The sequence below is a fragment of the Culicoides brevitarsis genome, chromosome 3 (assembly GCF_036172545.1).
Source record: "Culicoides brevitarsis isolate CSIRO-B50_1 chromosome 3, AGI_CSIRO_Cbre_v1, whole genome shotgun sequence".
In the NCBI taxonomy this organism is placed as follows: domain Eukaryota; kingdom Metazoa; phylum Arthropoda; class Insecta; order Diptera; family Ceratopogonidae; genus Culicoides; species Culicoides brevitarsis.
In genome coordinates, this window is record NC_087087.1 from 31,183,835 (window position 1) to 31,198,585 (window position 14,751).

Below are 14,751 nucleotides of genomic sequence, written 5' to 3' on the forward strand. Positions count from 1 at the left end.
TAATTAATTATTTTTTTTTAATTTAATTTATTTTTTACAAATTATTATTAATATAATAAAATTTATAAATTTATATTAATTAATTATTTATTAATTTATTTTTTTTTATTTTTTTTTTAAAAATTTATTTTTTTAAAAAATAATAAAAAATAAAAAAAAAATAATTTAATTTTTTTTCAAATTTAATTTATTTTTTAATAATAAATTATAATAAGAATAAAATAAAATTTTATTAATAAAAAAAAATAATTTTATTTATTTTAAAAAAAAATGTTTTAATTTATTAAATATATTAAAATTTTAAAAGAAAAAATTAATAATTATTAATAAAATTCGAAAAAATATTAAATTAAATTAACTAATTTAAAAAAAACTTAATTGTGATTTATATTTAATTAATTATATTTAATATAATTTTATTATTTTATAATAAAAAATAAAAATTGTAATAATTATTAACATATATTTTATGTATAAATTAATATTTTTCATTATAATATATGTTATAAGAAAATATTAAATGTTAACCAGGCGTCTCCACAAGCAAAGCATAAACATAATTGTGACATAATCACGCCATTCAATGGTTGTAACTCATTTTTTATACAAACTCAAAGTATAGTATAGGCAATAAAAATAAAGTACTAAGCTAAAAAAAAAATGTTCGACAACAATAATAATAACAACAAGCTCCGTAATAGTATAGTAACAAGCTTATAAAAGCACATGAAAACTTAAAATAAACAAAATGCAAATGAGGGAACAACGATGGATGCAATGTAAATGCATTTCATTGTTATGTTAATTCCTCTTTAGTACTTTCTTCAGTTGTTATTATTATTATTATCATGAATATATAACTTTTTTCTTTTATTATTATTATTTTATTTTAGGTTTGTGGTGTTGATGATGAACGAGAAAATGAGAGAGAAAACCCTCTAATGTTATGTAATAATAACATAATGCTAAATAAATGAGGTCACTCTTTAATTTTGTTTCAATTTAAAGTCTTGCTCCTATTTGTGTTTATATTTGAATATATTTGCTTTGATGAAGAAGAAGTTGATTGGATCGCAAGGAACGCAAAACAAATATTTACTTTGCATCCTTTTCGCTACAAATAATACGAATGGAAATGAATTGACAATTATTTTATCTGTAACTAACAAGGAAAAACTTTTTATTTTTTTTTAAAGAATACTAAATAATAAGCAACGAGTGGATAACGAAGGAGGTCAAGTGGTATTTTTTTTAATAACCGATCAAAAACAGAGAGGAATTGTTTAAAGTTTAAATATGAATGTCTCCATTAGAAACGAGCGAACAAAAAACTTTTTTAATTACATCAAAATTTGTGTAACGATGGAAATTAATTGCATTTACCACAACTTTTACCTATCCTGCTCTCTTATTATCATTATGTACATTACATAAGCACATGTATAATGTATTATATAATAACAATATTAATTATTATTTATGATAAAATTTACATTAAATTTAATATTCTATCAAAAATTTATATTGCTTCGGAATAATGAAGCACGTCTGGTTAACATTTTCTCGAGTTACTGCAAGGATGGGTTGGGAAAGTAATCAAAACAGAAACTATTCTTTCAAAAAGTTTTACTTTGTTACGACTTTGTGTATATTATTATATTATACATTTTATATAATGAAGAAATCAAAAACAGATCGATAACTTTTACATCTAATAATTTATTTTACAGGAGACTAAGGACTAAGTGAAACGTTGAAAGTTGATGATAGAATGTAACGGAACACATCAATGGACAATTTAAGTGCAACTGACCTACATATTCATCACATAATTTACTAAATTATACATAAACAATGTCTTCTTGTATCAGTTGAAATGGTGCCCTGTGGTTCAAAAAAGGTAAGAAATTTTACCCCAAGGATTTGAAAGTAATTTTTTAGTTGAAGGTAAGATAAGTTGAATTTTCTTTGCAAATTTTTTCAGATGACCTTGAAATGATCTTGAAAATTCAAACCAAAATTAAGGGTTTTGGAAATATTAATTTGATTAAAAAATTAAAAAAAAAACTTTATGAAAATAAGTCCTGAGGATTGTAAAGAACAAATTTCTCCAAAACAGATAAGAAATCTATTGAATTCTATGGACTTGTAAGTCTGCGTTTTGATAGATTCTTGAAAGACACGTTTTGAGCAGAAATAAATTTACAATTTTAATTAATAACAAAAATGTTGTTCCAATGACTGAAGGTCTTTGAAGGAACTAACTTAAACTGTTTTAAATTATTAATTAACGCATGAACGGTGATATGTATTGAGTAACGAGTGTGCGATGACGAGTTCACCAACCTCATGAACGCTTTCCATCGCATACGATAGGAAAATTGGCTGGATATAGCGACAGAGTCAATATTACGATCAATGGACAAAATAACAGCAAAACATAATTTGAGGATCACGTAAAGTAAGCATATTCAGCAAATTCAAACGATGGCAATATCTGGCAGGAATGGCTGGGATCTTGTTCGACAAAAATTTTATTCAACGCACAACATGCGAAAGCCCTTGGCAAGTCTCATATACATAGTGTTTGGGGTGAAAAAGCCATCGATACAAAATCTTGTCTATTGTTGAAAGTAATTGGTTCGTGAAAATAAGATTTGATCTTTGCCTTGTCCCATGTTTTGCTTCGGTCCTTGACTAAATGACTCATTAAGTTGGTTTTTGTCACTTTTAAGTTTTAATTCAACTCTTATAGGGTTCTTGCTTGATTTTTAGAAACTTAAAAATTTCTAAATGAGCTCGATTTGAATCCTTCCTTGATATATAAATGAATTAAATAAATTCTTCCTTCCTTTCTTGACCTTGAAGGTCCTTGATAAATCTGTAAAGCTTTTAAAATCAAAAGTATTAATTTTTTTAATTAAACAAAATTTGATAAAAGTTAAAATTAAATTTTAAAAAAAAGTTTTGTGATATAAACTTACACAAAATTCGACCATATGTTAACCATATGACATCAGTTTTAACCCAATTATCAAAAACGAGTAAAACTCATCCCCTTTTTGAACCAAAGGACACGTGATATTGTTCCATAAACCGGATACAAAAGCGCATTAATACATGAAATTAGCTTACATAATCATCTATCATTACTCGGTTAATATTTAATGTATACTTTATGCCTGATAGCCAATTGGAATTCACTGCGTTTGTGAAAACGTGCTAGTCTACCAAGTGTTTTGTATATCATAATTATATCATTTGTAAAAGGCTCCATAATAATTAAAATGGATTATATTTTGTGACAGGTGGCGGCTTTTGTATACACAATTGTAACATATGGAAATATTATTAAGTATAATGAGCTTATTTTGATCAATTAATACACAATCATATTTTCCACATCTCACTCCATTTTTTACGTAAGACCATAAGATTCAATTATCTAACTTTTTTTTTTATCAATTTTCACAAAAAAAACCACACTCCAAACTAAAACCCTTAACTTTCGTTATTTTTCATTTTTTTTTTTTGAAACGTTCTGCATGAATGGTAATTTGTTATTCAGGGCACAAACAAACTGTGCGAGGACGTGTACCTGCATTTAAAGTAACATTCCACAGAAAACATACAAACATTCCTCCTCTAGTCAAATCTAAATTTACGCAAACTATGTTTGTGTGAGTTTGTGTCTTTGAATGTGTGTGGAAATGGTGTAAAAACCTTATATAATAACAAAGGGAACAACAATTATATTTTACTTGTCTTGCGTATCTTTTTATCATAGCATAGTTGTGAGCATCAGCAAGAGAAATGCTAATAAAATGTTAAAAGATAAACCCAAAAAATCTAAATGTTCATGACTACTAACTCAGAATGCCAAATAACTTGGATGTGATATTTTGTCACCTTAAATATTTTTTTTTTCTTTTCAAAAATAATATTACTTTTCTTGTGTTATGTAATAATATTAGCTAGACAAAGTGTCGTTTTTTTCTTCGCAACATAATGACACAAAAAAAAAATAAACTCTCCTTGTGGAAGATGCAGACAAAGTAACGCGCAGTAGAAGAAGAAAAAAAAGTAAATTAAGTTTCGTGTTATTTTTTTATGTGTTACATTTTATGCGACAAGATGAAACGAGGAGAAGTAACATGGTGTAATAATTGTTTTGCGGCTTTCAGGATATTTTTTTTAGAAAATTTCTTACAGGTAAGTTTTTGTTATAATTTTGACAGCGGGAAATTTTTGACATTTAATTTTCTTTTTTTAATAAAATTTATATTTTTTTTTGATGAATATATTAAACTTTGAATTTTTCTTTAATATATTTTTTTAAAATTATTATGAAAATATTAAAATAATTTTTAATAAATATTTTATTATATAGAATTAACTTAATAATATTTTAATATATATTTTAAATTTTAATAATAATTTTTTTTATTTTATATTTAAATAATTTTTAAAATAAAATTAAATTTTTAATTAAAATAAATTAAAATTATTAATTTTTTAAATTAAATTTTAAAATGTAAAAAAAATTAACGTAAATTTAATTTAAAAAAAAAAGTTAATTTCAACATTTAAATTTATTTTAATGAAAAATTATTTAAATATTAAATATAATATTTTTTTATTAAAAAATAAATAATTAATTAACCATGTATTGAATTAATTAAAAATTAAATTAAATTTAAAAAATTTTAAAAAAATAAATTTTTAATTAAAATAAATTTAAATGTTAAATATTTTTTTCTAATTTAATTGTAAAATGTAAAAAAAATAATGTAAACTTTAATTTAAAAAAAAATAATTTTAACATTAAATATTATTTTAATTAAAAATTTAATTTTTTATTATTTATTTTAATTTGAAATTTATTCAAATATAAAATAAAATGTTTATTTTATTAAAAAATAATTAATTTACTAATTAATTAAAAATTAAATTATTTTTTTAAATTTTATTACAAAAATTAAATGTCAATTTATTTATCAAGAAATTTTTTTTTTTATATATTTCTGAATTATTTTATATGTTTATTTTTTAAACTGTCAAAATTATTTTCATAAAAATTAATTTATAAAAAAATCGATGAATTTTCTTTATAATGAAAAAATTTTACTAATACACTCGCAATGTTAATTTTTTTAAGTATTTTATAAAACTTGACATTCGTGCAGCTAATAATTTAATATATTTTTTTTAGGAACTAAAACTTTTAAAAAATTATAAACTTTTCGACGAACACAATAATAATTTAATAATATTACTAAATTATAATGAACATGACAATTTCTATATAATTTATAAAAAATGACAAAACAGGACGTCACACAAACACACACACAGTAAGAAGAGCATTCAACGTCATCCATTCATGAAATTTAAAAAATTCTCTAAAACATAATAAATAACAAATAAATTAAAGAAAAAATTTTTTTTGAAAAATTGTGCAAGTAACTTTCACATGTGAATTCCATTAAAAAAAAAATAAATGATAATTTGTCACGACACGTAATATAAAAAGCTTTTGTGAAGAAAGATGCGATTTGATGATTTTTTGTGCATATTTTACGTGATTTATAAAATAAATAAATAATTTAAAATAAAATTAAAAATGGAATGATGAATTTTTGATGATTTGGAAGGATGAAGAGGAAAATAAATCATAAGAAAAAAATTGATGATTTTTGAAGGGAAATGTGAAAATGAAGGGTTTTCATCATAAATTTAAAAATAAATAAAAAAAAGTTTTATTAAATATATTTATAAATATATAAATAGATAGATTTTTTTTTATTTAATAAAAAGTGAAATATATTGAAATGGAAAAAAAGTATAATAAAATACAGCAAGAGATTGAATTGATATATATGAAATAATTTTTTTTTTTCGTAACGGAAGATTTTTTTTTATTTATTTAACGCTTGTTATTTATTGTAAATTATTTTGTGATTTATGGACGGATGCGTTCGTGATGATATATTTATTATTATTATTATTTCAAGTAATAAAGTAGAAGCCGTTAAAAAAAATTAAAAGAAGAAAAATGCCGGAAAAAAATTATTATGGAAGGACACTCACCTTTACAAACATCATCGTCCTCAATTGTTGTGCTAGAATCGGTTGACTCTTTAACTTGAGATCCGTCACCCTTTTTAGCTATCATACTTTTACCTGGCGGGAGATAAAAAGTTTACATGTAGAGATGCAAAAAGGGAGGAATTTATGTTCGACAGGAGAAAATTAGACAGTTAACATTGAACAAAGGCAGGGCACAGGTGATCATTGACATGCTCCGTTGTTCTCATGCTATTTATCTGATGGGTAAGTTATTCACTGAAATTTATACTTTTTTTTTACAATAAACAAAAAGGCACTTTTTTCATTCACACAACTCATGTCAATTTTCATCTATGTCCATCTTATTTCCTTTTTTTCCTCAACAGACGTAAATAAATCCGAAAGAGATGGAAATCTCGAGATTTACTCAGAAATTTGTCTGTTTTTGGCAGACATCGAGAGAGTGAGAAAGGAAAAAAAAAGGTCAAACTTACTTGAGAAATTTCTTGTTGCCAGCATCGTTGTTAAAATAGCACCCTAAATGCGCAAAAAAAGAGAGAAAAATGGAAATTAATTGAATTGTAGCCCCATTAAATAGATACAACTTCATATATGAGCAAAAATGAACAAAAAAAAAATCGAAACACGTACCTTAAGCTTACGACGTGCATTGAATTTCTTGAGGCAGTCCACGGTTTCTTGTCTGTGTACGACCGAAGCAACACGTTCTCTTTGCTGCAAAAGATGCCTAATTAGTTTCTTCGTTTACGGAAAAAAGAAGAAGTTACTTACACAAATCCATGGATGCTTCAAGGCATCAGACGCTGTGATTCTCTTATACGGATTAACAGTTAACATTTGATTGATCAGATTTTTAGCCTCAGGAGTAACGGTGTCCCATTCAGGTGATGGATACTAATTACGGAGAGAAAAAGAAGTTTTTTTGATACATCCCGGAACACTTTTTCTACTACGGGGGGGATATGAGAGAGGGGGAGGGATTTGCAATAGAATACTCTCTTGTTTAGTTTTCTCTCAGAGAAAAGAAAAAAATATTGAAACTTGAGTTGAATTAATTTAAGGAGTTATTTTGACAGTTTAAGTCAAGGACTTCGACATAACAAAAAATTTTTTTAAATTTATTTTAATTAATTCAAACCAAGCTAAAAATTTATGATTTTTTTAGAATTAATAAGGCTTACCGCTGTCATTATTTTATTTTATTTTTTTTTTTTTTCTTGATATTTTGAAACTAAATTTTTTTTCTTTCTTTAAAAAAATATTAATTTTTAAATTATTATAAAATTTTATTATTTTTCCAATTTTAATTAATAAAAGATAAAATTAAAATAAATTAAAAAAAAAATATTTAATTCAAAATTTAAAAAAAAAATTAAATTAATTTTTATTATTTTATTTTTTACAAATTAATTTTTTTTATCATTTAAAAAAATATATTTTTATTATTTTTAAATCTTTTTTTAAATTAAAATATTTTAAATTTTAATTCAATTAAAATAATAAATAAAAAAATTAATATTATTAAATTTAAAATAATTCAAAAAAAATATTTCATTGAAAATTTATAAAATATTTCAATTAATTCAAACCAAGCACAAATTTTAATGAATTTTTAATTTTTTTTTAAATTATTTTTTTAAGTTTTTATTTTTATTTAATTTTATCGAAAATTATTTTTTTATAATTTAATTAGTTTAAATTAGTTTTAATCAGTTTAAATTAAATTAAATCAGTTTAAATTTAGTCCTAAAATTTTAAAATTGTTTTTAAAAAATGTTCAATTTTAACTTTTTTTTAAATTAATTTTAATTTCAAAATTTTTTAATCAAAGATAAATTGAATTAAATTTTAAAATATTCGTAAAAATTGTAAAAAAATATTTGGTTGAAAATTTCGAAGAAAAAAAATAATTGATTTTTGGTATAAAAAAATGGAAGAAAAAAAGTAGGGAGAAGAAGAGAAAAAAAGCAAAAAGCTTTTTCGAGACAAGCGAGCATTCCATTGCTTAATAGAAATTTATATTTATGAGGAAAAAATTTTATAGTTTTTCGACTTTTTGTCAATGGTCGCCGATGCATTGACAAAAAGCGGAAAAACCGAAAAGCATCGGGAAGCGACAACGATCCAAAAAAAAAAAATGTTACTTACGTCATAGGTGCCCGCCTTGATTTGTGCGTACAATCTGTGTTGGTCTTCGTCCCAAAAGGGTGGATAACCGACAAGTAGGATATACAGAATAACGCCACATGCCCAAATGTCGACGGCCTTGCCATACGGCTCCTTTTTCAACACTTCCGGCGACAAGTAGCCTGGAGTGCCAGCAAAGCCAAACCATGCTTGCTGATCACCTTGTACCTCAATAGCTAAGCCAAAATCGGCCAATTTGACAGCAGCACCCTTAACTTTACTGGCCAACAGCAAGTTTTCCGGTTTCAAGTCTCGATGCACCACGCCATTGGAGTGACAGTGGTGCACAGACTCGAGTATCTGTTGAATGCAGTGTGACGCATCGGCTTCCGAGTAAAATTCACGCGCGACAATGTCTTCGAAGAGCTCGCCGCCGGTTACTCTGTATATTTTTGTTTGGCGTGTGATTTTGCGCATTTTTTAGGCATGGATGCAGATTTTTTTTTTAAGAAAATTTTTTTTTGACAAAAAGAGAAATGGAAAAAAAGAGAAAAGTAGTAATAAAAAAACATCGCAACAAACCTTAGATTTTTTTCTCGATACGAAAAAAATTAATTTTTACAAAAAATCGATAAAATTGGGAAAACAAAGTACTTACAAGTCGAATACGAGGTAGTGATAATTTTCTTCTTGTATACTGTCATGTAGTCGTACTGCAATGAAAAAAGAGAGAAAAAAGTTTAATTTGATGAAACTTTATTTTTTTTAATGAGCAGAGCTCTCAAACATTTCATTCGTTATATTCGTCGAGTTGTTCATTAGTGACACACAAAAATATATAATTAGCTGATGTTGCTACTTTTTTTTACTGCATTTCAAGATTTTTTTTATTTAATTTGTTTTTTGAAGTTTTAACGTCAGTCTGAGAATTTTAAAATAAATTTTCTTTAAAAAATTTATTTAATTTGAAAAAAAATAAATTAATAAAAAATTTATTTTTCCTAATTTTTATTTAAAAAAAAATATTTTTTTATTTTTTTTTATTAATTAATATAAAACTAAAAATTTCTTAAAAAACAAAAAATAAATAACTTTTTGTTTTAATTTTTTTAATAAAATTAAAAATAATTTTTAATTTATAATTTTATTTTTTTTAAATTTAAAAATATTAATTTAATTTCAAAATAATCATAATAATTCATAATTTAAAATGAATTAATTTAAAAAATTAATTAGAATATTTTTTAATTATTTAAAATTAATTAAAATTTAACTTAATAAAATAATTTAATTTTAAATAATATTTCTTAAAGAAAAAAAAAATAAATTTTTGTTTAATTTTTTTTTTTGATTTTAGAATTATTTATTTAAAAAAAAAATTAATTTAATATTTAAAGAAATTTAAATTTCATTAATTTTTTTATTAAAAATTTAATTCATATTTTTTTTAATTATAAAAAATTATTTTAAATTTAATTAAATAATATAAAATATTATATTTTTATAAATTTTTTAAATATTTTTTTTTTTAATTAAATTTTTTTTAAATTTATAAAAATAATTGAAAATTTTATTAAATTAAAATTAATAAATAATTTATAAAATCTAAATTAATTAAAATAAATTTTAAATTAAAAAAAATTTATAATTAATAATTTAAAATAATTTAAAAAAAATTAAAAATATTTAAAAAAAAAAATTTAAATTTTGTCAAAATTATTTATTTCAAATAACTAAATTAAAAAAAAAAATTTTTTTAATTTTTTTTTATTTTGTAAATTTGAATTAAAAAAATTTAAAATTGCTTTTTAAGTAAATTAAATAATTTTTAATTTAATTTAAATTAATTTATTATTTATTTAATTATTTAATTAATTAAATTTTATAAAATATTCATTTCTTAAAGAAAAATTTATATTATATTTTAATTAAATTTTATTTAAAATATTAAATTATTTTATTTAAAAAATATATTAAATATTTTTTTAATAAATTTTATATTAAAAATTTTTTATTTAATTTAAAAAAATAATTAAAAAATTTATTAAATTAAAATTAATAAATAATTTATTAAAAATTTTAAATTAATTAAAATAAATTTAGGAAAAAATTAGAAAATCATAAAATATTTAGAAATACGCTCAAATAATTTATTTCACGACAACTTTTAAAATTTATTTTTTTTTGTTTTTTATTTTGTTTGCTATAATTTGACACTCTTTAATTTAAAATTGCTCTTTTTTTAAGTTTTTTCACTCACTCCATGCTCTCTTTTATTCTTTGAAGAGAACAAACAAAAATTGCTTCAAAAGCAAAGACAAGTCATGTTTTTTGTGTCACAATCAATTTTCAGTACGTTATTGCATTTCAAGTGCAATTCAAACACTTTACCTTCCATTGTCGGAATTTTGTGCGAATTATTATTACAAGTACAGTCATGACCCAATTCGTGCGAAAAACCTTTGTTGCACACTTTTTTGTCCTCTCATCACTAATCGCACTGCTTACGACAGCGACAAAACTAAAATCACATCATTACAGTGTGTGGCGCTACGAGGAACAGCGACACAACGAACGCCCTAACGTGACATTCGACGTGAAAATTGCCGTTCTTGCTGCAAGACAACCGCCCGAAAATCAATACAATTTGTTAGTCAAATTCGCGAACGTGTTGTGGCGCACAAATGGAAGCAATAATGTTAATTATCCGTCGTCGCCGTCGTCGTTGTATGGCTTGAAATTGGGCGCGGAAGGACAATGTATGAAAATCTATGCGGCAGCTGACACTGACACGAATTTTGCGCGCACTGTTGCGTACTTGCTGCTGCCCGAAAGTCGTTACAGGCTGAGCGAAATGCGAAAAAATGTCGACTCGAACGCACTTTCGGACTGTTTTGAAGTCACGCCATTGGGACATTGCAAGGTTTACGTAAAAAGCTCGGAAAATGGCTCGATTTTGACGAAACATACCGTTGCGGATTACTGCGATGAAGAGGAACCGGTTTATGAGTCGCTGCTGGAACATGCGAAACGGAACATTTGTCCGGATAGCAGTTTGGATGCCAAATATTTCATCGATCAGACGGATAATGAGCTGTCACGCGTCGAAATATCATTCAAAATTAATTATCCGTTTGCACGGGTACTTAATAGCTATGCGCTGACGTTCAAGGGCTACGAAGAAATCGATCGCAAGGATGATGTTTCCGACTTGACGGTGAGTTTTTGTCAATCAAATGCGAAGAAAAACCTTTTTAGTGAAAAAAATTACATAAAACCGCTTTTTTTAAATTTTAACCACGTGACTTTTTGATCACGTGACTTTATAAATTTCTATCTTAACACAAAATTTTCAATTTTTCTCTTATTAAAATTTTTTTTATTTGCATTTCTAATCATATTTTAAACTTTTCAATTCATTAAAGAGTTTTAAATTAATATTTTAAAGTAATTTTTGAATTATTTAACCACGTGACCTTTTCTAATTTCAATCCAAATACGAATTTTAATTCAAATTTTCATTTAAAATTGCTTCTCATAACACATTTAAAACTTTTTAACCCTTAAACATCCTATTTTATTACAAAATACATTTTCAAATTTCAAACCACGTGACCAATTATTACGAATTTTCATCGAAATTGGATAAAAACTATTTCAATTTCGAAATTGTTTGTGTTAAATATTCATTTTAAACAAAATTTATAAAATTTCTACAAAATTGTTTAACTTTTTCATCTAATTTTGATTAAAATTCGTAAAATAGGTCACGTGGTTTAAAATTTGCTATTTCAAAAGCTTTTTAAAGTATTTTTTTATCAACAATTTTTTTTTTAGATTCCACACGATTGCATCGTTGTTTAATGCCAATCCAATTTTCTATTTTTATCGGATATTGATCGAACACACCTCGCCTAACCTCACACCTGATGCCTTGCCGACCTGACTTCAATTTCACCATTCTATTTTTGTACCGCTTTTTTTATTTATTATTAAAATAATAAATGTAATTGTTTGTGGAATTTCTACAACAATACAATCGACTTAATCGATACAACTCGATATATTTATGAATCAAGTAATTGTTCGACGAAAAAAAGGAGGAAAATACAACAAGAAGCGAGCAAGCGACCGACGAAATGACAATAACAATTGCATGTCTTGTTGGTGAACAGCTATTTTTGGAATAAAAAGCACGGAAAATCAACACCTGTTTGGCTTTTTTTACACAATTATTGTTATTAAATTATTAGAAGTTTGTTTTTTGAAGAGCAGGCAGGAAAGCGTGCACGAAAAGTTGGTTGGTTTCGTTTTTTTTCTTTTGTATCATTTATCAACGAATAAATTTTGGTATAATTAATTACATGAATTTGCGAGAAAATTTACCAATTTTAATTAATTTTGATAAAATAATAAAAAAAAAATATTATTTTTATTAAATCAAATTTTTAATTATTTTTATTTAATTCAAATAACAAAAAAAAAATAATAATAAATTTGGATTTATTTAATTTATTATTTTTTAAATAATTGAATTAATTAATGAAATAATTCAATAATTATTTTTTTTACTTTAGTAAATTTAGTAAAATTATTTAATAATTTATATTTTTAAAATATTATTTAATTTATTATTAATTCATTATTTAATATTTTTTTTATTATTCTAATAAATTAAATAAAATTTTAAAAATATTAAATAAATTTTTAAATAAATAATTAAAATTTTAATTTAATAAAATATAATAAAAAAAATTATTTTTTATTTATTTTTTAAAAATCATTATCAAAATTTACTAGAATTTAAAAAATTTCATTAAAATAATTTTTAATATTTTTTTTTTATTTTATTAAAAAATAATTAAACAAAAAAAATTTAAATTAAATTATTATCAATTTTTTTAAAATTATTTTTAATAAAATATCATTCTATAAATTAATAGAATTATTTTATATTATTTTTAAATTTTTATAATTTAATTTTTAATTTATTATTTTATTATTTAATATTTTATTATTTAATATTTTATTTTTATTTAAATTTATTTTTTTCTTAATTATTTTTATTAAATAGGTAATATTTTTTTTTATTAAAAATTAATCAAAATATTCTTCATTTATTTTATATTTTGAGCAAATCCTTTTCCCAAAAGTCATTAAAATCAAAATTCAACAATATTAACATTTTCTCAGAAAAACTTTTTTTTTATCATCAAATCGTGGATAAATAATTCAATTGTTCATCAAAGTATTTACAAAAAAAACGGTTCAAGATAAGAAAAAGGATGAAAAAGAAACCTTTTCAATTTTTTTCTTATCTTATCTCGATTTTTTTTCATATCGAAACTTTTTTCCACAATGACGACAACAATTTCTTCATTATCGCTCGTCATCAGATTAATTGATTCAATCATTTCTTATCATTCGCACCACGCGCTGATAAATTTTCAAAAAATTATTACTATTATTATTTTGTAAAAAACGAGCCATTTGGGAGCTCGACAATTACATTTTCATTCAATCAAGTCAAAAAGAGAAAAAAAAGGCACTAAACGAATTTTTTCAGACTGATTTACTCAAACAAATTATTTTCCTTTTTTTATGTATTTATTTGTTGTTCTTCTTCTTCGTCTTTCGTGTTCGTCGATCCCCTGAGGGCTCTTCTTCGACACACACAGAGCGAATCGACACATTTTTCTATCCTCGAGCTGTTTGTTCGTGCATGAAAGAGCGTATCGTGTAAGTTGGAAAATCCTTTCATTTTTATCGCATATTACGTGCTACAATACTCATTCGAAATAATGAGGCAGACTGACTGATAGATAGAGATAAAATAAAATAAAATAAAAAAAAGAGTAAAAATGTTAATACGAGCACAACATGCGAGAGTTATGCTCATTTCAGTGGCACTTTACTTAATTACGAAGAATAAAAAAGGATAAAAAATGCATGTGATTGTTGCGAGTTAGGCATCGATATGACATTTAATGGCTTTTGTGCGGCAATAAAAATGCAAAATGACGTGAATTTAACAAAGAAGTTTCCCTTTGAACTTTTTTTTACTTTTTTTTTAATAGATGAGGTAACGAAGAAGAGAAATTGTGACTAATTACTGCTGTAGTTGTGGTTTCTTTGCTATTTATCATCAACATCATAAAGGAACACTTGAAAGTGAATACATTTGCTTCGTTTTTTTATACAAAAAAAATGTTTTTCTCGTAAATTGAAAGTTTATATGATGGTTAAAATTGCTTTCATGAGTCAATTTGAATTTTTTTCAACCTCTCATGGGGTTTAAAATACTCAATAGAGGTCTCTGTTAAACTTTTTAACTCAAAAATACTCAATAGAGGTCTCTGTTAAAACAGAGGAGGTCGCTGTTCAAACATTTTGAATCAAAAATGCTCAATAGAGGTCGCTGTTAAAACATTTTAAGTCAAAAATGCTCAATAGGGGTCTCTGTTAAAACATTTTAAGTCAAAAATGCTCAATAGGGGTCTCTGTTAAAAAATTTCAAGTCAAAAATACTCAACA

At 23.5% G+C, this 14,751-nt stretch overlaps 2 protein-coding genes across 6 annotated transcripts in view; one reads left to right on the top strand and one right to left on the bottom strand.

Moving 5' to 3' along the window:
* LOC134836116 (calcium/calmodulin-dependent protein kinase type II alpha chain) overlaps positions 1–14,751 on the bottom strand; it is a 73,341-nt gene that overhangs the window by 16,887 nt on the left and 41,703 nt on the right. For all 5 annotated transcript variants that reach the window (XM_063851326.1, XM_063851327.1, XM_063851328.1 and 2 more), the window contains 6 exons: positions 8,876–8,930; positions 8,239–8,659; positions 6,862–6,984; positions 6,721–6,804; positions 6,564–6,606; positions 6,091–6,183 (listed from right to left, as the gene is read on the bottom strand). In XM_063851326.1, coding sequence (XP_063707396.1) covers positions 6,091–6,183; positions 6,564–6,606; positions 6,721–6,804; positions 6,862–6,984; positions 8,239–8,659; positions 8,876–8,930 — 819 coding nt within the window. The remainder of the gene's footprint in view (positions 1–6,090; positions 6,184–6,563; positions 6,607–6,720; positions 6,805–6,861; positions 6,985–8,238; positions 8,660–8,875; positions 8,931–14,751) is intronic.
* Positions 10,623–12,246, top strand: LOC134836118 (uncharacterized). Its single transcript, XM_063851331.1, has 2 exons — positions 10,623–11,434; positions 12,055–12,246. The coding sequence occupies exons 1-2, from the start codon at positions 10,655–10,657 to the stop codon at positions 12,079–12,081; spliced, it is 807 nt and encodes a 268-aa protein (XP_063707401.1). The 5' UTR covers positions 10,623–10,654; the 3' UTR covers positions 12,082–12,246.

What these genes read in the sequence shown, in the direction of transcription:
- LOC134836118 (XM_063851331.1), top strand. Translation starts at nt 10,655, where the DNA reads ATGACCCAATTCGTGCGAAAAACCTTTGTTGCACACTTTTTTGTCCTC. An exon ending in ATGATGTTTCCGACTTGACG is followed by an intron (nt 11,435 to 12,054) that starts GTGAGTTTTTGT and finishes TTTTTTTTTTAG; the next exon opens with ATTCCACACGATTGCATCGT.